Source organism: Macaca fascicularis, chromosome 1 (genome assembly GCF_037993035.2).
Source record: "Macaca fascicularis isolate 582-1 chromosome 1, T2T-MFA8v1.1".
NCBI lineage: Eukaryota > Metazoa > Chordata > Mammalia > Primates > Cercopithecidae > Macaca > Macaca fascicularis.
In genome coordinates, this window is record NC_088375.1 from 38401148 (window position 1) to 38424009 (window position 22862).

General features: G+C 54.8%; 1 protein-coding gene across 2 annotated transcripts in view; it reads left to right on the forward strand.

Moving 5' to 3' along the window:
- Positions 1–744: 744 nt before the first annotated feature.
- Positions 745–22862, forward strand: part of KIAA1614 (KIAA1614 ortholog) — a 39357-nt gene continuing 17239 nt past the window's right edge. Inside the window, exons 1-4 of one of the 2 annotated variants that reach the window (XM_065533569.2) lie at positions 745–885; positions 5059–6005; positions 6755–6818; positions 16889–17032. In XM_065533569.2, the coding sequence (XP_065389641.1) occupies positions 5138–6005; positions 6755–6818; positions 16889–17032 (1076 nt within the window). In that variant the 5' untranslated portion in view covers positions 745–885; positions 5059–5137. Of the gene's footprint in view, positions 886–1609; positions 2052–5058; positions 6006–6754; positions 6819–16888; positions 17033–22862 lie in introns of those variants that run through there. The other variant, XM_005540154.5, reaches the window with a different exon arrangement.

Genomic DNA, 22862 nt, shown 5'->3' on the forward strand with positions numbered 1-22862 from the left:
CTCAAAAAAAAAAAAAAAGGCAAGGTGAGTTCACAGTGCAAAGCAAAAGCAAGTTTAGTAAGAAAGTAAAGTGGTGAAAGTACAGCTACTCCATAGACAGAGGAGGGAGTTCTGGAAAGTAAGAGGAGGAACGCGTCCACCCTAGGTACAATACTTAATACTTCCATAGGATAAAAAAAGATCATGGGGAGATGTGCTCTGCTACAAAGGTTTGTGATAAAGGATTAATTTTCTAAATTACTATATTTTGCAATAATCGATATTATTAACTTTAAAGCATAATTAGGAATGAGTCTGTTCTCAAGATTATCAGGACACTCCTAAGTCTAGGTCTGTTTAGTAAACGTTAATTTGTCCTCTTAACCGTAAATATCTAGAAGCTGTGAATAGCTAACTCACTGGGAATGCGGCCCAGCAAGTCCCAGCCTCATTTTCCTCACCCTCACACAAGATGGAGTCGCTCTGGTTCGAAGCCTCTGACACAACCTTGGGCCTGTACTGTGACCCAGAGGGTTTGCACTGGATAATCTCTCAAGCTCCTAAATTGCCAAGAGGCCAATCCACTCACAGTTCCCCAGGCTCCGCTCTCCTGTTGCCCTGCTAGACGCCCCTTCCTCACCTTGTGACAGTAACCCCTCCTTACTCAAGAGGCAGCCCCTCTAGAAAACGTCCTTCCCCTCCTCGCCTGCACGGGTACATTGCGCGGCCCTTACTGTTGCTGTGTCTGTTCTGCCATCTGGAGGTGCACAACTACCCCATGCTTGACAGCGAAGCCTGTCGGCTGAAGGAAAGACGAACGGGCACTTTCTCGTTGTAGAGATTTCCGGAATCTCCTGAGGCCACTTTTATTGCTTCCCGTCTGTGAAAAACTAGGCTTGGAAATAGGTGAGGCTCGGTCACCCCCTCTGGGTGGAAGGAGAAAGTAAGCTCTGTTGGTTTGGGCCGCGGCTGCAGGGAGTGTCCCTGGCTGCGGCCCCTGGCTGCGACCCCCGCCCTGCGCTGCGGAAAGTGGTCTGCTCGGGAGTCCCCAGGACCCTGAGAACCGGTCCCCACCCAAGGCGGCGGCGGGCAATGCCGGCATCTGGGCAGATGGGATGCGCGGACCGTGTTCCCTCCGGGTTTCCCTCATGCCTCTGGAGAGCGGGAACCATCGACCTTGGTCTCGGAGGAAACGGCTCCACGGAGCGATGGACGGCCCCACAGAGAGGGCGGCCGGCTCCTCCGGAAAACTTGTCCACACAAAAGGCATTCCTCAGCTTCCACCCCGAAAGGCGAGCCCTGGGTGTAGGGTTACCAGCGGCGCGCGGAGCCCGGCGAGAACGTGGTGCGCCCCCAGCTCCTGCCCGCGCTCCCCGTCCTCCGTGCGCCCCGCGCGCCTCCGCTCTCGCGCCCGCTTTCCCGCGGGGAAGGGGCCACCGCCCTGCGAGGCTGGCGACCGCCCCGTCGTCCCCAAGCTCGGGGCCGCCCCGGACTTCCCTCCCGCGCCTCTGACGGCCGGGGGCACTAGCTCCCTGGGCCGCGGCGCGGGAGAGGCGGCCCCGCTGGGCTCCGGGCGGGGTGGGAGGCCGAGGCCCGGCTCCTCCAGCCCCTCCCGCGGCCCCTCCTCTCCGCGCTCCGCTCCCTCTGCCCGCCGCGGGCCGGGAAGGCGCGGGCTTGGCCGCTCTCCCCTCTACGGCAAAGCCGCGAACGGATAGCAGATGCCACTTCCTTCTCTGCCGGCGCCTTCCCTGCCCGACCCCGCTTCCCCTCCTCTCGCCGGGAGGGAGTGCGGCCCGCGGGGCGCTGCGCCAGCCGGACCCACCCGGGAACCAGGGGCTGCCCGCAGAGCCGGGAGCTGGCCCGGCCTCGGCGCCGTCCCGGACCCCCGGTCGGCCGCGCCCCGAGGGGCGAGGCCTGCGAGCCGCACTCCGGCCCCGGATTTGGGGCTGGAAGTCCCTCCCCGAACCCGGCAGCGGGCCTGGGAGGGAGAAGGGGCTGGAGAGGGCCTGGCCTCTCCAAGGGATGGAGGGGACAGAGGCGGCAGCGGCCAAACCCGCGGGCAGCAGCCCCCAGTGAGTATAGAGGAAGCAACGCCAGGCCGGCCGGGCGGGGGTGGCGGACCGCCGGGGCGGCGGAGTGGGGAGCCCAGGTCGCCCCGGACACTGGGAGGCAGGCCTCCTGCAGGCTCAGAGCTGGAAGGGTCGTGGGGAGGCCTGCCCTTCACGTCCATCTTCGTTTGGCCCCTCTGAGTTAGAGGAAATACATCACAGTGCTTGGGCCACAGAACCAGGCGGCTCCGAGCTGACCCATCTTCCCGAAAGCCCATGCCCAGGGGACTCCAGTGGGAGGGTCTCATTCTTTAAGGCCTCTGGCGTGCTGTTCCACAGTTCACCCATTAACAATTCTTTCTTTAATTTTTTGGAGCCAGGGTCTCGCTCTGTCGCCCAGGCTGGAGTGCAGTGGTGTGATCTTGGCTCACTGCAACCTCTACCTCCCGGGCTCAAGCCCGGCCTCCTCTGGCTTCAGCCTCCCCAAAAACAAAAAGTTCTTTTAACCTTACACAAATTGCTCATATTACATTCTAATCCCCTGTTTTCTGGATTGGACTTTAGAAGAGAAGAAAGAGATGCAAAGAGAAACTTGCTGCATTCTAGATTAACTCAGAGAACAAATTATTTCTGTCCTCCTAAAGATAATCCTTAAACTTTACTGGCTTAAAACTGATGTGACATTTCGCATTATACGTGTATTTTGCTTTATAAAATGTGTGCATTCCTGAAAGCTTGTGTATAAATTGAATTGTAATAAACGACTACAGAGGGACTTGCCATTTAAGAGAATTTGTGGTGAATCCTTGGTCAGTGTTATGAAGTGGATAACTCCTAATTTGAAGTTTATACACATACGGATTTTTATGCACAAAGTTTACTTCAAGTAGGGCACATCTAGATGTATGATATTAAAGCTGCATTTTTCTCAGAAGGTAGAATCAACATTAAAATGCTATGGCACGTAGATATGCATGCAACACCCTGAGTCAAACCCCTGCTCACCTTCATTCCTTGTGAAGGGGTAAAGGTCAGCCATGCTGCTAAGGACCTGTGCAGCGCTGGCAAGCCACCCAACCTCTGGGGATGGAACATTCTCATTTACGGAATAAGGGGAATAGAGTTAAGTGATGACTACATGTTTTGGAAAAGGCCTGGGCTTGGAATGAGAAGCTTTGAATTCCAAACTGGGCCTCCCCTTAGCACCTCTGTGTTGTAATCTGTGCCTCAATTTCTCCATCTGTAGAAGTATATAACCAAGCCTTTTTTTTTTTTTTTTTTTTTTTTTTTTTTTTTTTTTTTTTTGAGACAGTCTCGCTCTATCGCCCAGGCTGGAGTGCAGTGGCGGGATCTCAGCTCACTGTAACCTCCACTTCGTGGATGCAAGTGATTCTCCTGCCTCTGCCTCCCAAGTAGCTGGGACTACAGGTGCCTGCCACCACACCCAGCTAATTTTTTGTATTTTTTACTTTTATTTATTTATTTATTTATTTATTTATTTGAGACAGAGTCTCTCTCTGTTGCCCAGGCTGGAGTGCAGTGGCACAATCTTGGCTCACTGCAACCTCTGCCTCCCGAGTTCAAGCAATTACCCTGCCTGCGCCTCCCGAGTAGCTGGGACTACAGGCGCGAAGCACTCCTGGCCTCGTGATCCACCTGCCTCGGCCTCCCAAAGTGCTGGGATTACAGGTGTGAGCCACCATGCCTGGCACATTTTTTATGTTTTTAATGGAGGTGAGGTTTCATCATGTTGGCCAGGCTGGTTTCAAACTCCTGACCTCAAGTGATCCACCCGCCTCAGCCTCCCAAAGTGCTGGGATTACAGGTGTGAGCCACCGCGCCTGGCCAATTTTTTGTATTTTTAATGGAGATGGGGTTTCACCATGTTGGCCAGGCTGGTCTCGAATTCCTGACCTCAAGTGACGCACCCACCTCAGCCTCCCAAAGTGTTGGGACTACAGGCGTGAGCCACCGTGCCTGGTCAATAACGCCATTCTGTTAGGGACAGGATAACTGGGGGGAGTGTGCTTGAAAGCACTTGCAGTCCCGCCTGGCATAGAGCAGATGCCTGATCAGCGTTCCTGACTGGTCAAGGTCTCCCTTTGAGCTCAACCCCATACTGTGGTCCTGTGGCTTGGGCATCAAGGGTCAGGGGTGAGGTTGGATGCAGCACCTTCTACCGGAGGTCAGATCCTGCTTGGTGTCTTCCTGATGTCCATCATCCTCATTGGCTCCCCTTGGAGAGGGAAGAGCATGTTGCCTGTTAGCAGATGCGGGCATGCTCCACTGAAACTACCCTTCAGGAAAGCAAGAGGCCAAGGACTGGGAAATCACCCTGGTTTTCACTGTGGTACACATTTGGCATAGGATTAGTTGTCCTCTGAAGCTTCATTTTGCCCATCTGTAAAATGGGGATAGAAAAACTAGAACACTACTCAGACTTGGAAGAAAACATTCAACAATAACTTATTTGCACTCTTCAATGATTTGCATTTTTAAAAAAGTGCTTTCACATTATCAATAGCAGGTGTCCCCAACCCCCGGGCCACAAACCAATAGTGGTCCACAGACCATAGCAGTCCGTGGCCTATTAGGAACCAGGCCACACAGCAGGAAGTGAGTGGCAGCGAGCAAGTGAGCATTACCACCTGAGCTCTGCCTCCTGTCAGATCAGCGGCGGCATTAGATTTTCATAGGTGCACAATGTTACTGTGAACCGCGCATGTGAGGGGGCCAGGGTGCAAGCTCCTTATGAGAATCTAATGCCTCATGATGTGAGGTGGAACAGTTTCCTTCCAAAACCACTGCACTCCACCCTGCCCCCGATACGTGGAAAAACTGTCGTCCATGAAACCAGTCCCTCTGGTGCCAAAAAGGTTGGGGACCACTGATCTAGAGGGCATGCCCTGCTCTGTCTCCAGGTTACTTTCATCTGGACAGGACTCAACACCAAGACACTTTGGGGCCCCGGGAGGTTGTGGGGGTTTGTCCTGTGCTGGGTCTCAGGAGCTCTGTCTGTTTTCTCCTCCAGAGGGCCCAAGACAGGGAGTGGAAGAGCCAGCCCCGTGGAGGGGACCTCAGCTGTGGAGTGGAGTGGTCTTGAGCCACAAATGGATAATGGACACCCCCCAAGACCCTGGCCTTGCCCTCAGGAAAACAGAACATCCAGCCCGATGGCCCCCCGGCCTCCCAGAGTATGGGGGGTACAGCTCCAAGGCCCCTCTGTGCTGGAATCCAAGGTGAGGGCTTTGAAGGAGAAGATGACAGCAGCCAAACAGGGAGTGAGCCCTTGCTCTGCTTCCCATGAGCGGTCATCCCCCAAGAAACCCAAATGCAGACAAGGCAAGGCAGGGGGAGCCGGGACTTCATCGGAGGGGCCTTTCCTGCCAGGTACTGTGGTGGCTCCTCATACCCAAAACCTGCCTGATAGGCAGCTGGACGGCGGCGTCAATGAGGAGGAACCCGCCAGGGATGGGGGCCCCGGGCCTCCCAGGCCGCCTGCCCCTGGGCGTGAGTACTGCAACAGGGGGAGCCCGTGGCCTCCAGAAGCCGAATGGACGCTGCCTGACCATGAGAGAGGTCCGCTGCTGGGGCCCAGCTCTTTGCAAGAAAGCCCCATCCATGGAGTTACTCCCGGACGGCCTGGGGATCCTGGTCCTTGTAACAAAATCATCCACATTCCCAGCCCGAGGACAGGAAGGTCCTCCCGTTTTCCAGATGGTGTGGTCACAGATGCAGATCTGGATAGCACATCCCTGACCTCTGAGGAGGAATCTGTCCCCGGGACAGCCCTGCTGGGCGAGCGCTGGAGAGCTGGAGACCTGGAGGCTCTGGGCACCGGGAGCAGTGCCTTGTCCCTGTCTGATCGGGTGGAGAGAAACCGCCTGTTGCTGCAGGAGATGCTCAGTGTTTCTGGGCAGAGCCCCCGCAAGGCGGGAACCCCCGCCCGGACTCCGTCCTGGGACACAGCTGCACCAGGTGAAGCTCACTATGGAGGTCTAGGTGGTGGAGGGAGCAGGAGGGAATCCAGAGGGAGGAAAAGGGGAGGAAGGGGTCCCACAGAGGGAATGGGGCAGGAAAGGAGGGAGAGCCTGACAGCTGCCTGTCCGCAGAATCATCAGGATGGCCTCTTATTCTTGGCTCTGACATAGATTCTTTGCAGCCTCACAGGCAGCCTGTCTGCTGAAGCCCCCCGTGACCCTGCAGACCAGTGGGAGGCCACCCTGTGTGCTTGGGGTTAGAGGCCAATGATGTCTTCCTTGCGGCTTGGATTCCTTTCCGGAGTGGCTTTTTGCCTCTCCCTCCAGTGACATGCCCTCACCCTCAGTGAGGACCCTCTGGTGGGGCAAGCAGACAGGAACCCCTTCCTAAAAGGAGGCTGGGCGTTCTAGCAGCTGGGCTGAGCTCAGACGGTAGCACCAATGGGATGTACAAGTGTCCAGACCCGAGAGGACAGCCTCTTTCCCCTCCTGCCTTCTCATTCCAAAATCTCACAAGCTCATTCATCACCGCGTGCCTGAGCCCAGGCATGTGGTCCTCTCAGCATATGGCTGTGTCCACAGCAGTCATCGTGACAGGCTCGGCCTCCAATTTTCAGGCAAGGTGTTGGATTTATCTGGGGAGTAAGTTGCTTCTGGAGAAACCCTTCTCCTCAGTGTTCACTAAGTGGCAGCTGAGAGCCCTGTTTCTGGCTCTGTCCTGATCTCTGCTTCTGTTCTGGATCTTAGAGCGACCAGTGGGGGATGTGGACTGGGCCTTGGGCACCTCCTTGCAGGACTCCGGCCAGAACAGGTAAGAGCTCAGAGCCCACATTATCTCTCCCTCCCTCCTCACCATGGTCCCTCTGTTTACTCAGCATCAGGACAGTAGGAGACGTCCCAAAATGAGAGGGCAGGCAGACTCCTGCACCAGCAGACCAGGGGTCACCATCATCCCTGAGACCCTGTAGAAACTGCCAGTAACCCCCACCGCCACATCCCCCAGCTGGTGCTTCTCTGCTACTTAAGCCAAACCACCAGGGAACAAAGCGCATTGCTAACTCCCCGTTCCATGTCCGTGGAGCCATTTCCCTTGCCCAGGCCTCCTTATCTGTAAAGTTGGGGAACTAGCATCTGTCTGGTTCACTTCACAGGACCATTGTGAGGCCGAAGTGAGATCATGGGTGTGAAAATCCTTGGGGAAAATGTACAAAGCCTTACCCCAATTCCGTTCCCAGTCAAGGGGTTGTGCTGGGATCATGTCAAAGATTTCACCTCCTACCTTACCGTGCTATCCCGCGGCCTTCGCTCCAGCCCCTCCACCAAATATTTTGGGGAAGCTGGACCCACCGAGGTGTAGCGGGGGAAATGGGGCTACCTGTCCTTCATGGGCAATGTCCTGAGCCAGGCAGGGTGAGAAGAGTACACTCAAGGTGGGAGTGGGGCCATCTGCAGGCCTGACTGCAGCTGGCGCCTGCACAGAGGTTGAACCCAGCCTCAGTCTTTGCCAGGGTCCTGGTCCACAAGGCTGAGAGGTTTCCCCAGCTGTCTGGTGATGTCAGCCTCCGCGAGGTCTTGTGGTTTCTGCGGAGGGCAGAGGTCGACACGGTTGCTGCACTGGTGTAAGGCAGCTCCTGCACAAATCCCACTCAGTTAGAACCGCCCTCTAGAAAGTGTGGACAGACCTCTGTCTTAGTCTATTTGGGCTGCTATAACAAAAAGCCTATACAGGCTGGGCGACTTACTAACAACAGGAACTTACTGCCCACAGCTCTGGAGGCTGTGAGGTCCAGGATCAAGGCACAAGCAGATTCAGTGTCTGCTGAGGACTGCCTGTGGTTGATTCATAGATGGTGCCTTCTCGCTGTGCCCTCGGGTGGAGGAAGGGGCAAGGCAGCCCTCTGGGGCCTCTTAGAAGGGCACTAATCCCATTCATGAGGGCCGTGCCCCATGACCTACTCACCTCCCAAAGCCCCACCTCCCAACACCCTCACACTGGGGATATGGTTTCAACATAGGAATCTTGGGGAGACACAAACATTGAGCCCATCGCAGTCCCTACCCCCGCACCTGCCTTAACCAAGTAAGGGCAGCCCAGGTTCATGTGATTGGGCTTCGGCTTGCCTAAGGGTCTGATGGAGAGGGGGATGTCTGGCTCCTTCGTCCCTTGCTATTTATGATTTGGAATCACAGCTGCCTCCCCTTCCGCCAGGTATCTCTTCCCCCACCTCCCTGGCTGCTGTTTCCAGGCCCTCCTCTGGTCCCCAGCTGGCCCTGCCACAGTGTTGAGGAGCGTGACTGCAGAAAGGCCCGTGGGCCTCAGCCGGCTCTGCTCCCCTGTCTGCCCCGTTCCAGTCGCCTTCTGTCTTTTTCCCTCTTTCTGTGCGGAGCCCTGGAGGAGAGGGCTGGGGCAGATGCCCTCTACTGCAGAGGTGGTGCTGCCTCTGCCTGCAGCTGCTCCCACCCCCTGCACACTTCCTCCCTAGGTGAGGGAAGGGCCCAGTGGGAAGATACAGCCACTGGGGATTCTGCTCAGTGGTCGCTGCTGAAAGGAGAAGCCAAAGCTCCTGACAGCCTGTTGCATACTAAGGAATAAGGCCCACTCCTTTTCAAGGAGGAGACCTCAACCGTGGGGTAAGGAGGGACTTTCCCTTAGTGCTGTGAGGAGATGGTATTTGTGTAGAAGCCTCAGGACTGGGGTCTCTGGGCTGTTGTTTAACCTGCCAGGCCTCTAGCAGCCACGGGCTGCATTTCAGAGTTCAGGCCGGGTGTGCGCACCTGTGTACTGTATGGTGTGTGCCTGTGTGTGTGGAGAGAGAGAAAAGGTCTCTTAGCGAGTTTTAGGACCCTGTTCAAAGAGTGTGAACAAAATGTTCCCTTAGAGTGCCCGGCAATCAGGGCACAGAGTGTTGGGGGGAAACACACCTTGTTTGGGAGTCATTCCGAGTACCCTGCTGGCCTCACTTGGCGCTCTGCAGTGAGGTCCCTGCTGAGTAGATGCCCAGGCTGAAGGGCCATGTCTTGAAGCCCCTCAGATAGGGTTCCCTGCCTGGCTCTATCCCAGCGTCTCCTGGGCAGACATTAAAGGTGGTCCCCAAGACCATGCAGGGCTCCCTCTCTCCCCGGAGCAGGATGGAGTGATTGATGTTACTTCTGTATCAACGAACTTCCCAAGAGACCTCTGGAGTAAGGCAAGCTTCCCTCAGCTCTATGCCCCGGGAGTGCCACTCGAGGCCAGGGTTCTGGGGCTTACTGTCTGTTCTAAGGGGCTTAGGACCTTGGGCAGAGAATGCTGAGGCTGTGGCAGACCATTTGATGGCCACCCTGAAGGGGGCCCCAGGATATCAGTCAGGACATGCTCTGGCAGGAGGAAAGCACAGGACCTCACTCATGAGGTCATGAGCCCCTTGGATCTTCTGAGGGTTTGAGGTCCTGCTTCACATTCAGTCAAGTGTTGCAATCAGATAATCATTACAACCAAGTTAACCCGGCATGCATCTGATGGTGTCCGTAATGGTTACTGCTCTGCAGGCAATGGGACAAGGAGCTCATGATGTGACGGTGACAGCAGAGCTCAACACAGCAGGCAGGCTGGGGGCAGGCTGGGGCTGGCCTGGCTTGTGAGGGGCAGTCACCAGGAGTCAGCCTGGGAGGCAAGCACTCAGGACCTTAGAGGCTAAGGGTCAGATGCGGAGGAGACCCCTGGCCGCCAACCCCAAGGTTGTGCCCCCTCTAACGAGGGGCAAAAGAAGGCTCAGTTGCGGAGGACGGGAGCCTCCCAGTGGCAGGCAAAAGCCCATGCCAGTAGCTGCCATTTTTGAGCTCTTGCGTGGCAAGAGCTATGCTAAGTGCTGTCCCTTCTTTCCCATTATATCCTAATAACAAATTGTATTTATTGTTCCTGTTTCACTGACAGAGAGACCTCTCTGGGGGGGAGTTAAGTGACTTGCCCAGGATCCTCCAGCTGCCAAGTATTGGAGCTAGGATTCGCACTCAGGGCTGCTGGCCCCAAGGGCTGCGCTCTCACCATCGTGCGGCACTGCCACAAGCCGCCCTGTCCCTGCTCCCACAGGCCACGCCTTGGGCTAGGGATCTGGGGGTCTCCTTCCCCTCCCAGCCTGCTCTGTTCTCAGTGTGGGCAAAGAAGGGGAGGTGATGGACTCCATGGGATACGCTTATTTTTCTCCTAGGTCACTATTGGATGATTCAGGAAATGGGGTTTGGATTTTGGGAGAGAGGATGAGGTGAGAGGTTGGGCCTCACAGAGGGCAAAGGGGATCTGTGCCTGGAAGGACTCATAAGAGAGAAGTGGGAGGACATTGAAATAGGGGGGCGCCGTGCTCTCACTGTCTCTGTACCAGCTCTGGCCCCTTCCCTTCCTTGAGCCTCTGAGAGACATACTGGGATCGCAGATTACCTTAGGATCCCAGTAACCCAGTGCAAGTGAAAGGGTGTGACAGTGAGGAGCACAGCAATCAGGGCAATGCTGGCACCAGACCCCGCACCAAATCCACTTCGGAGGCTCAGGAGCCCACGCCAGGGCGGCCGGCCCTAGGCCCTTGGCCTCCTCGGCCATCTCCGTGGAGACGGTGCTGCTGTGTGGCCCAGGTCACGCAAATCAGAACCTTCTGTGTGTGCGTGTAATTTAGGAGGCCCCAGGTCCTGAGTGTGTCTGCAGGGCCTTTAGTTACTGGTCGCTGTGGGGAGAAGGGAGCAGAGGTCTCCATTTTGTTTTATGTGTGCCCTAGTGATGAGGGAAGCGCAGGGAACATCCTAGGTTATTTTCCCCTCGTTCATGTGGTGGAGTCGTGCCCCTGTGGGGATCCACAAGCCCAGTCCCCGGTGTACACACCCTTCAGGGAACCCCTGTGAGTGATCGTTGGACCAAAACACTTCACACGCCGCAGGGGGGCAGGGGAGGGGGAAGGAGAGGGGAGGGTGGGTCCCGATCTTCAGGCCCCTGCTGGGATTCCTGGGGGGGTCAAAACTCCCTCCCCTGAAGCAGTTTCTAGACTCTAAGTTAAAGACAGGCGGCCCTAAAGAATTTCAGGGGCTTGGCCTCTGGTTCAAGTGGTCAGGCCCACAGCTGTGAGAAAAATCTCAGGCTTTTAAAGCTTAATATGTTAATTAGCATTTTTGGAAACTGAGATGGGAAAAAACAAAATGTTTTTCCTACTTTCACACACTCGACACAGCGCAGAGCGCTTCGCCTCGAGCCGCCAGAGCGTGCGCAGGTGTTTCCCGCACGCCAAGCAACGCTCTGGCCGACCCAGCTGGCTGCCCTCTGATTCCACCCAGTTCCGACGCTGTCTGCCTGCAGATAGGATCGGGCCCCACAGGTTGAGGGCTCGGTTCCACAGGACTGCGCCCACTGCAGATGCCAATCGCAAGTCCCAGGTTGTGACCTGCATTTCGGACCAACTAGCTATAAATCGGGGTTCCCACTGTGCCTTCCTTGGGTTTAATTTTATAGGACGGCTCACAGAATGCAGGGAAACACTTGACTTGCATTTACCTATTTCTTATGAAGAATGTTACAAAAGACACGAACAGCCACGTGAGGAGAGACATGGGGCAAGGTACAGGAGATGGGACACCACCCCCTAGAAACCTTCACAAGCCCAGCTGTCCCGAAGCTCTCCTGCCAGTGCTTTCGGTGTTTGTGGAGGCCTCATTATGTAGGCATGATTGATTACATCATTGGCCACTGGGAGTCAGCTCAAACTTCAGCCCCTCTCCCCTGCCAGAGGTTAGGGGGTGGGACTGAATGTTCCAACCCTCAAAATGATTGGTCTTTCTGGTGACCAGCCCACATCCCGAAGCTATCTAGGGACGCTCAGCCACCAGCCGTCTCATTACCATACAAAAGACACTCTGATCATTCCTGAGATTCCAAGGGTTTAGGAGCTGTGTGCCAGGCGCCAAGAGCAGGGATCAAATCCATATTTATTAGATCACAGAAGCACAGAGCTCCCCTGCGAGCCGGCCACTGGGTGTGATCCAGTGCAATTTCACATGGAACTGGTCACTTTTGCTCTCACTGTGCCCTGCACCGGCTGCAGCCATAGCTGGCACTGGTGTATCTCCTCCCTGAGCTCCTGGGGCAAGAACTGTGCTGTTGTTGTCTCCGGGACCCAGTGCCTGCAAGTGTGTGCAGGGAAAAGGCTCTCAGAAATGTCTGACAGAGGCACGTAGTACAGAGTGTGAGTGAGGGCTCAGCAAGGAGGCATGGGGAGTCCCGGCTGAGTGCAGGAGAAGAGACACTCTGGCACCACCCCAGCATGCCCAGGGCTATAGAGGTGCCTGAGAACACCCCAGGGCACGGGTGTAACCAAGAATGGCTGAGCCCCTGCCTGTCCTTACCACCCCCAGCTCCCATCCCACCCCACTGATATACACACACAGAGGTAAGCCCCCTTACCACTCCTAGTCCCACCGAGACTAAAGCAAAAGAAAAAATTAAATGTAACCACTCAACAATGTTTTCGGATACTTAACACGCTCCCAGTGTCTGACCGTGGGTGGAGAAGGAAGCCCTACCACAAACCCAGTGCCACCTGGAGCCTCCAGATACCCTGTCCCATGCTGCGTCATTGCCACGCCCACATACACACCACACATGAAAAATCTCATGATGGTCCCAATCTTGACCAATCAAGGAGCTCAAGAAAGTCCATTTACCCAAGGCCATTCATCTTGTGGGAGCTCATCTGAAATTCTAGGAAAGGAAACCCTCTCCCCTGCCCACCAGAGTTGAACAGGCCACTGGTCCCCAATCTGAGGGCATCTCAGACACCCGCCTCCTCTGTGGCCACCCAGGTCCCACACCTGAGGCCAGGAGGTTCTCACCAAAGGGGCAGCCCGAAGCCTCCTTCTGGGGCTCAGCAGGGAATCTGTCCATCTTCCGGAAGGCAGGAACAGGGTGGTTCTGCTGTCCTCGGAAGGCGGCATCTTAGGTGCACACCGCAGGCCTCCACACAGATCCTTTCGAACGTGTTGCAGGAGGTGGGTTCTCCCAGCTGCCGTTCCTAAGGACTCCCACTCCTCCTTCTCCATTGACAGGAGGGCCTATTGCCTGTCTGGGAGTCAGCTTTCCTCCACGACCAGCCGGCCACCTCCTGTTTTCTATCCTATGGAAACCACCTTTTCTATGGAGCCCTGTCAAAGGCTTTTCAAAGTCCAGAGCAAAGCCACCAGGCCCCCTCCAGCTACAAGATGGTGTTTGTCACTTCAAACATGCCTTCTCCTTGCTGATGACAAGGTGATCTCTTTGCAGGTGACTTAAGTACATGTTCGGGGATTCCATCCTTTGCTTAGTAAGGGGGTGAGAGTAATTTCACAAAACAATGGTGCTAATGATAAAATAATGATAATAAATGCTAACATTTACAGACTCTTACCAAGAGCCCAGCTCTGTGCTCATCTCTTTTAAAGAAGCCACTCTCACTTATCTTAACAACTGGGCCCTTATTTAGCAGATAGGGAAACTGAGGCTGAACTCCTAAGTAACCTGCCAGGGTGACACAGCTAGGAAGTGGCTGTCCAGGGTAGAACCCCAGGCAGGCTGCCCCCAAGCCACACACTTCCCCGCCACTCTAGGCTGTGTCCTGTCCATGTCCTGCAGACCTGGGAAGAAAGGACCGGTGCAACCAAGCTGACAGTCTGAGGCTAGGTCCCTGCCCTCATGGAGCACATGACCCAGAACCAGTTCCAGGTGCACCTTTTCCACTTCCCCCCATTCAGAAAATTGCACACAGAATCACTCTATCCATGGTCATCAGAAAGCTTTCAAATACGCAAACGTGGAACAAATGCTAAGTAGAAAAGTTTATCTATGTTCTGTACGCTCCATATTCTCCCTCTACTGGGTGCATCCTGGAACCTGGGAAGCGGCAGATCCCTGTATATTCCCAATGATTTCTCCATCCATGTACCTGAGTTGAAAGGGTTGAACACAGACTCGCTGAGCTTATTATTTTAATCCAGGATTTTGATGGCTGCAGAAGAAGGCCACTCTGTCCCCTTGACCTCCTTGGCTAGGAGAGCAATGGTGGTTCTCCTGCCCCAGCTGGCTGGAGGGAGAGCAAAGCCATAGCTAAGCCTGTCCCTCCACCAGGAAACTGGCCGAGACGGGAGTACCCAGAGCAGGAGGGGACCGCACGCCGCCCTTTGTCCTTGTGAACCAGTGGAGGACACAGGTGGCTGGAGGGGTGGGGGAAGGGCCAGCATACACTAATGGAACTCTAGTTTTCCTCAAAGAACAATGAGTTCTTTACAGGCTCTGCCACTTGGTGGGGGCCAAACATCTGTTGTGGGACCTCCCCCAAGGGGGGAACCTCGAAATCCCATACCCCACCTTATGGCATATCAGACTATGTGGCCGAAGATCTGGGCTCACAGGGTAGCACTGTGAGTCCTCTCCCCTCTCCAGTCCCCACTGCTTGCAGCTGGGGAAACTGAGGCCCAGGGAGGAAAAGCACTCAGCCACTTTATTCCTATGCTCCACCCTCTGAGCTAATGAACTCCAGAAGTGCAGGCTTTCAAGAGAGTGGCAAAAGCCGTCTATTCTTAGGTGGGAACTGCCTTTGCCTGGCCATGGCACTGACCACCCCAGCCCTTCTAGGAATTTTCCAGAGCAACTGTGGGAGCTGAAGGTGGGCAGTGAGACGGGACAGACTCAGCACCCACCCCATTTCTCCTGCTTACTCCCTCCCTCCACAGGGCTGGTCAGGCCCCCGCTTCCCCAGGGTGCACAGTGACCTTGGCTGCAGGCTGTGAAGGTGACTGCCACTCCTCTGTGCTCAGTGTGGTACTGCATGGATGCCTCCAGGCACCTAAAAAGCCCTGCTTTTCTAATCAGTGGAGAACCAGCTTGTCTGCCAGGAACTGAAGCAAGACAGCAGATGAGAAGAAAAAAAAAAAAAAAAAGTAACAGCTCCAAGAGGAGGGAGCAGAAAGGAAATAGCAAAGCTGGAAAATGGCTTAAAAACCTGGGGGCAAGGCTGATCCTGGCAGCATCTGGCCAGCTGCCTGGGCGCCCTGCTGCCTGCCCACCAAGTCTTGTGACAAATGCCCTTCGACAGCCGTGGAACCACAGCTGTCACCGGAAGGCTCCGAGTGTGTGGGCTGGCAGCCAGAGGCCCACGGCTGCAGGGGCGCCTCTCTGGGCTGGTAACCTCATTATCTCTGCTGTTGGAGCAAGAGCCCCAGGGAGCACAGCTGCTCTCAGCCACCTTGGAGGAGCTGTCTGCTCGGGAGGCTGTGCAGAGGGAGGCCTCTCCTGCCAAAGCAGGCTTCATGGGGCAGCGGGCCTGGAGATTCGCTTTCACATCACTCCAGTAAAGCCCTCCTTGTTCCAAAGCCATGCCTGGGCCCTGCCAGGGTTCACAGGCACAGATGGTGCCTTTCTTCTAGCAGTCTCCTCCTGCTCCCCAGCGGCCTCAAAGCAGGGTTCGATGCAAATAGTGAGAAGAAAAAGAAAAGGAAACAAGAAAAGAAATCAGAGTCTGCCCAGAGTTTGTCCAAGGATGTCCAAGGAAGCCCTCCTTGGAGGCCTCAGAGCTGTGCCATTTCCACTCACATCTCTGTCACCCAAGAAAACTGCCTGGTCCCTTCCCCTAGTCAGGACCAGGCCCCCTTTTTCATGTTGAATACAGGGTGGGGTGAGGGGCTGCAGGTCTGAGATCAGGACCTGCTGGAGCCCTGTGGACCCTCACTGTTGAGGACAGCCCAGCATATGTGACAGTGAGGACAGGGGCAGCCAGTGGGGATGATGAAGTTACCCCGAAGAGCGTGTCTGGCCCCAGCTACAAACATCCTCTGCCTGCCCTGAGACCCAGGGCGGGAGGGGACAGAGGGTGCGGAACGACGCTGGAGGCAGTGGGCTGGCTGTCGTGTGCTCTGCTCAGCTTGCAATTGAGGTTCGACCTTGAACAATGTGCCAGTGTTCCTCTCTGCTCTGGACACCCTCATCTGTCAAGTGGGGAGAACACCTGCCCTCGGCCAGCCTGGCTGCGGAGAGCAAGCTCCGTGGAGAACGACGGCTTGTCAGTGGGAGATTGGGTTGCTGTTATAGCTGTAACCCAGCGCAGGCTGTGTGTCACTGGCTGAGAGACAGCTTTGAAAAAGGACTGCTGTCATTTTCTGCAACTCTGGACTGGCCAGGGAGGCGGCACATCTGGTAGGGGGTGGGGGCTAGTGGAGGACCCTTATTATTACGAAAATCAAGCCATTTCCTGACTTGGTTTGGGTCCAGCTTAATGTCTCTCAGCCGTGAGCCTGTGAGCCCTGAGCTGGTGCCTGATGGTTTTGGATTGGGACTAAGGCAAGAAAACACCAGGATTTATAAAAATGCCATTCCCCCAAAGGGCCCAATCTGTGCTGGACAGAGCCCTGATTCTTTGCATCTGCAGGGGGAACTAGTGTGGTGCTGTGTGTGGGTGCAGAGAGACAGAAGGAGAGAGAGGTGATGCGTGGAGAGACCATCTGTCTGGGCACAGGCCCAGCCCAACAACCCCAAGCCCTTTCTCCCTCCTCCTCCCAGATAGCTCCTGCTGTCTGCCTGGGGAAGGAACAATAGAATAATCTGGAGACTCTCCCACCCTTTCTAGATCTTCTTGAGGTCTCTGCCTCCAGTGCCTGAGCAGATGTCCAAGGCCAGGCCAGCCCCCCAGCCCCCATCCAGAGCCACGTAGGGCCATTTTCCAGCCCCAGGCCCCAGGCCCCCAGGCTGGGTTCCCTGTGCGTGGGTGCTAGAGGAGGAAGGCTGCGCATGCAGCGCTTTTTCTGGCAGAGCCAGTGCTTAACACTGCTAAAGCCCTCCTAATCCGCATTATTTTCTTCTAATCCCTCCCCCTCCACCCTGGCCTGTGTGCCACCCTGCAGGACCGTTGGTCCCAAGCCGGAGCCTGTGCTGAGCCCCAGGCATGAGGAAGCCACGCATCTGCTGCAGCGTGCCCGCATGAAGGCCAGGACCCGGCCCCTCCGTGCCAGCCATGACATCGTGCCCACCATTACCCAGGGCAGCCGGTGAGTGGGACCTGGGCCAGGCTAGCCTGGGAGGGCCATAGCAGGGAAGAGTCAGCAGTGGGAAGAAGTAGGATCTAGCCAAATGCCGCTGCTCACTCCTTGTGCGTGTGTGTTTTCCATATAAGGCTCTTGCTTTGATCATTTAGTCAGTCAACACACCTTTCCTGAGGGCCTGCAGTCAGGCACTGAGATACAAAGATGAATGAAACATGATCTGGATCCCTGGGGGCATGGAGGACACAGTCTCCACGGAGAGAGGCAAAGAGACATTCAATTCTGTGGACTGTGGTGTAAGAGAGGAAAAATGTGTGTGCTGAGCTGGAAACTGTTAACTCCACCTGGAAAGGACAGGTGAGGCTCTTGAGAGAAGGTGACTTCTCAGCTGAGGCTTGACGGAGGTGTAGATACGCACTGGGTAGATGAGAGAGGCAAGGGTAAGCGTCCTGGGGATGGAAACTGAGCAGAAGTGCTGTGCTCAGGAATTCAGCCAGGCTAGAGGGTAAGGATATGCAGGCTGTGGCGTGAAGGCTGGAGGGCTCATTTGGGCCAGGTCATGGAGGCCTCCAGGCCTGCAGAACTGTTGGACAACTGGATGTCTGCTGCAATATCTGGGAGCCACTGGAGGACTCTGGGCAGGGGGCAGCACGATCACACCTCAGTGATGCCTTTCTAGCTGCCGAGATGTGTTGAATCTGGGAGACTGGTGCGCGGAGGAGGATGCTGCCATGGCCATGCTGAGCAGTACAGAGAGGAGAGTCCGGAGACCTCACACAGACCTCAAGCACCAGAAGCAAGCAGGCTTAGTGAGGCGACAAAGGAGCGCAGCACCTAGAGCCAGACCACGCGGGCTTGACTTCTGGTTCTGGCACTTAGCTGGGTGTCTCTGCGGAAGTCTCTGTGCCTCAGTTTCCTCACCCACGAAATGGGAATTGTAATAGTGCCTGTCTTACAGGGTCTGTGGGGTGATGTGAGCTAACACACGTGAAGTTTAGAACAGCACCCGCCACGCAAAAACTGTGAGCTCTAACCACTTCTCATTTAGTTGCAGGGGTGTGGGCGGTGTGAGAAGGGAGGAATCTGGAATGAGCCCAGGGTTCTGACTCGGTGTCTGCGTGTTTGGTGGGGGCGAGGCCTCAGTGCAGGGTCAGGCATTGGAGGCAGAGGTGCTCCCCGAACATCCACTGGAAATGAGCACCAGGCAAGTGGATACAGGATCTTTAGAGGAGGAGAGATCAGAACTGAAGATCTGGACGTCATCCCTGATTTCATAATGCTACAGCCATGGTAAGGGTGAGCTTGTCAGGAGTGAAGAGGTAGGAAATCAACAAGGTTAAGGACATTCAGACCAGCACATCACACACATGACTGCCCCCTGAGCAGCACGCTGCATCCCCATCTTCCTGCCTGTGGTACACCTTGGAGAATCACTTACACGTGGACCTCACCACCACACAGGGCTGTCTTCCAGTCATGCACCTGGGCCTGAGATGAGGCTGCCAGGCTATGCCAGGTCTCACCAGGCCCAAGCAGGACCACTTCTGCAGCTAGCAAAGTCTGTGGCTTCATTGGCATGGTGGACATGCTGCATCCGCCTGTTTGAATCACCACGTGGCACTGGAGGGAGCAGGCGTTCTTAGGGAGCAGGGATCTTGGTGGAACTGGACCACCTGCTCTTTGATGGAGGGTGCCGAACTGCTCATTAAAGGCTAAGGACCTTTATGGAATCACTGAGATGACTCCTTCATGAGCAGAGGTCGTTGTGACCCTTAGAAGAGAGGCTCAGAAGACCCTAAACCCTGGCAAGGGATGCCAAACAGACTGTCCTTGTATTTCCACATTTTGGGCCTTGCCTCTCTCTCTAGATGGAGGGTGCTCGTTAGGAATGGGCATGGTTGGCCGGGTGCGGTGGCTCATGCCTGTAATCCCACCACTTTGGGAGGCCAAGGCGGGCAGATCACAAGGTCAGGAGATTGAGATCATCCTGGCTAACGCAGTGAAACCCTGTCTCTACTAAAAATACAAAAAATTAGCTGGGCGTGATGGTGGGCTCCTGTAGTCCCAGCTACTCGGGAGGCTGAGGCAGGAGAATCATTTGAACCTGGGAGGCGGAGGTTGCAGTGAGCCGAGATCACACCACTGCACTCTAGTGTGGGCGACAGAGCGAGACTCTGTCTCAAAAAAAAAAAAAAGAACGGGCATGGCTTCTTCAGGGCATCCTAACTATTCTTCTTCTTCACATACATATGGTGAGAAACCTTAGACTTCCTAGAAACTCTCCTGTTGTGCTTTGTAGAGGCATTTAGGTTAGGTCGGATAGCCTCAAAATAATCAAGACTATCTACAAAACAGATTGCATTGTGTAAAGGTCCTCTTGGACACTTCTTCCTCAGATCACTTTAACAGCTCAGAACAACCCCAATCACTAACTTTAAAGTAGGCTCCCTTTTGCAGGCTGTCTCCAGGCCATAGAAATGCTATAGAATTGCAAGGTGACCCACTTTAGCAGCTGCCGTGTCCAGAAAAGAATTACTATGACTTGGCAGCGCTGGCGAATCCTCAGAGGGTATAGCTGAAAAATCAACGCCAGATGGCTTGCTGCAGATGCTTCTAAAGGTTACGCTCCGTCAGATCACCCTGGAGGGCCATGCTGAGTTAACATGGCAATGGCACACAGGCCCCAGGTCTCAGTTAGATGCAGGAGGCCCCATCCCTAGCCCAGATGCATCACTTCTAAAGAGCCGCTTGGTGAAAGGTGATGGAAGAGGAGGGGCAGGCAGAGCTGTCTCAGAGGGCCTTCTTTACCCTAGGTCTGGCTAGAGGCAGCTGGGGCAAGCCTGAACAGACAGGGATTCCAGGAGGTGAAGAGGTAGCAGCAGCTGCATTTTTCTGGAAATAAATTAATACAGAAATGGAGCAGCTCCTGGAAGCACAAGATCTTGCCGTATAGGGGCTAGACATGCCTAGATTGGTGTTTCTGTTGGCAGGAGGACAGGACATGTCAGCAAGAGGCAGGGCTGGGAGGTGACACTGTAAGTGCCACTGTCCCAGGTCAGAGAGAGTGGCTGTGTTGAGACTGCAGAGCTTGCATACATCACATTGATTGTATGGTTAGGGAAGCAATGCTATGGAAAGAGGGACTCTGGCAAGGGGTCCCTGTGAAGCCATATGTCTGCAGGACTGTGGTGGGATCCTCCCCTACAGGAGTGACTGCTGGGGCCTCTGTGGAGCGTCACCTTGAGAACTTGGCAGGCATGGGATTTGCTCACCGCTTAGCTGCCTCATTCGTCCTGCACTTGTCTCCAAAATCCTCATCCTGCCTTTACACACTGTTGCTGACACTGCTGGTGGGGGCTTCTGGGTTTGAATAATTGGGTTGAAAGCACCTTATGTGATTAAGCGCTCCTTAATTTCTCTTTTTAGAACAAAAATGTCTGCCTCTGCAGTGAATTCCAGGATTGCTCACCATCCTGTGTGTGAAAGTTAAGACCACTAATGTGGCTCATGGGACCTGGGCTCCTTTGTTAGATTAGGACCGCACTGCCTTTAAAGCTGGGCTCTTTTCCTCCCTAGAAATTACAGCCCACGTCCTGCCAGCAGACAGGGCACTAGCTCTTGGGACCTGTGGAGGGGTCGTTGTGTGAAACTGTGTGCAGAATCTCCCCGTGGGCCTTTCCCTGCATTGGGTCGGCCGGGCTGGGAAGGGATCCTTTCTGTGCAGTGGGGGTAAAGCATCTGCTCAGCAGGGAACCTCCTGTTTCTGGGGTGGGGGTGAGGGAGGCTGTTTCTCTGGATGGAGTCTTCCTTTCAGGGGCTATGGGGAGGGAAGCGTGCTTCTGAAGAGCTGACCGTGAGTGCCACATGAACAGGGACCCCACAGCTGACCTAGATACAAGTGCGGATAGGGCCCAGAATCCTCACGTGGGCTCTCTGGGGCTCAGAGTCCCAGCGCTTTACAATCCCCAACAGAAAATTATCACCACCACAGTTATTAATCTCAGCGGGGCCTCCCCACGGCCGTGTTGAGATGAGTAGTGAGATCCTGCACCGTCTTCAGCAGCGGGCGTCCTGCTCACTAGCCCACATATCTTATAGCCTACGTAGCTACAAAGGCCCCTCTGAAAGCAGGGCTGCGATGTGACTTTTGGGGGCCCTAGCACTTTTGCCTTCATGGGCCTCTTGCTCCATACAAAAACATTAAAAAATATATATTTCATGACCATGCTGGTTGAAAGGTAAATACGTCATTCTATATTAAAATGTTTTCTTTGACCCAAAAGTGTATTTTCTTCTGATTTTAAAAGAAATTACAACATTGTCCTGGGCCCCTGTCCATATTGTGGGTCCTCAGCATAGCGGCTGTTGTGCCTGATGAATGAGTAGCCATGGCTGAATGTGAGTTCCAGCAAACAGGCTGACCGAAACCTCTTCAGTGTTCCCCAGAGCAGCCTTTTTAAGCACAGGATCTGCTGAAATCTCAAAGCAGGCAGATCTACTTGCTTAGCAGGAGTTTGTGTGTTTTTCTGTTTCGTTTTGTTTCGTTTTGAGACAGGGTCTTGCTCTGTTGCCCACGATGGAGTGTAGCGGCACGATCTTGGCTCACTGCAACCTCTGCCTCCTGGGTTCAAGCAATTCTCATGCCTCAGCCTCCCAAGTAGCTGGGACTATAGGCACGCATCACCACGCCCGGCTAATTTTTTCTATTTTTAGTAGAGACAGGGTTTCATCGTGTTGCCCAGGCTGGTCTTGAACTCCTGAGCTCAAGCAATCCGCCCACCTCGGCCTTCGAAGTGCTAGGATCACAGGCGTGAGCCACTGTGCCTGCCCAGCAGGAGTTCTTCTTTAAAAAAAAATTTCGTCCTGGAGCAGTGCTTATGGGGGGAAATGACGAGTCAGGGGTAGGCGCAGGTGTGGAGCCCCAGTTGCCCATTGCCTTTTGCATTCCAGTGAGCATTCAGCATCTAATAAATAGAAGTCAAATGCTAGTAGGCTAAGAAGAAAGATCCAGGAAATGAGGCAGGAGGGTTGCATGAGGTCAGGGAAGGAGGCCTGGAGGCCCTGAAGGCCCAGGAGCGTAAGAGGAAGCAGGAAGGAATGTGGGGGGCCTGCATTTTCCCTCCAAAGTGTATGCACTTGACCCTGTGGCCTCTTCTGGGTTGGTGTGATAAAATAAAGGCTGTGCTTCAGTTGGATCTACAGACAGGAGGTAGTGGAGAGGCTGGATAAGAGGCCACTGCAGGGGTCCAGTGTGAGTGATAAAGAAGTGATAAATGCAAGAAACAAGAAATGGAATCCCAACACTTAGCAGTGGATTGGTGGGGAGGCCCCTGCCAGGAAAAGGAAGGGAGAACTATGGTTCTTACTTGGGTGCCCTTCTGATAGAAAATGGCCTATGGTCCTGGGTCCATTTTCATAGTGGCCTGAAACTCCGGTTACCTGGCTCCATGAGGCCGTGGTGTGAGATGTGTGTAGGTGCCTTCCAGAACTGAGCAGGACTTGACTATTCACCACAGTGTCTCCCAGAGCCAAAGTGGATGACAGGTGGGCAGACTCCCCAGCACAGCAGTGCCATCCCCCACAAAAGCAGGACAAGAGTATGTGTGAGGGCTGCGGAGGGGCAGTGCCTGGAGTGGGGTTGGAACAGTCAAGACTCAGGAGCCAAGGAGAAACATCACCATTGCCTTGTCTGAATTTTGCGTAAGCAAGGTGATGTGGAACCCTGCATGGAAACTTCAGGAGCAATTGCTTAGAAACCCTGACTTTAGGCCGGGCACAGTGGTACATACCTGTAATCCCAGAACTTTGGGAGGCCGAGGTGGGAGGATCACTTGTG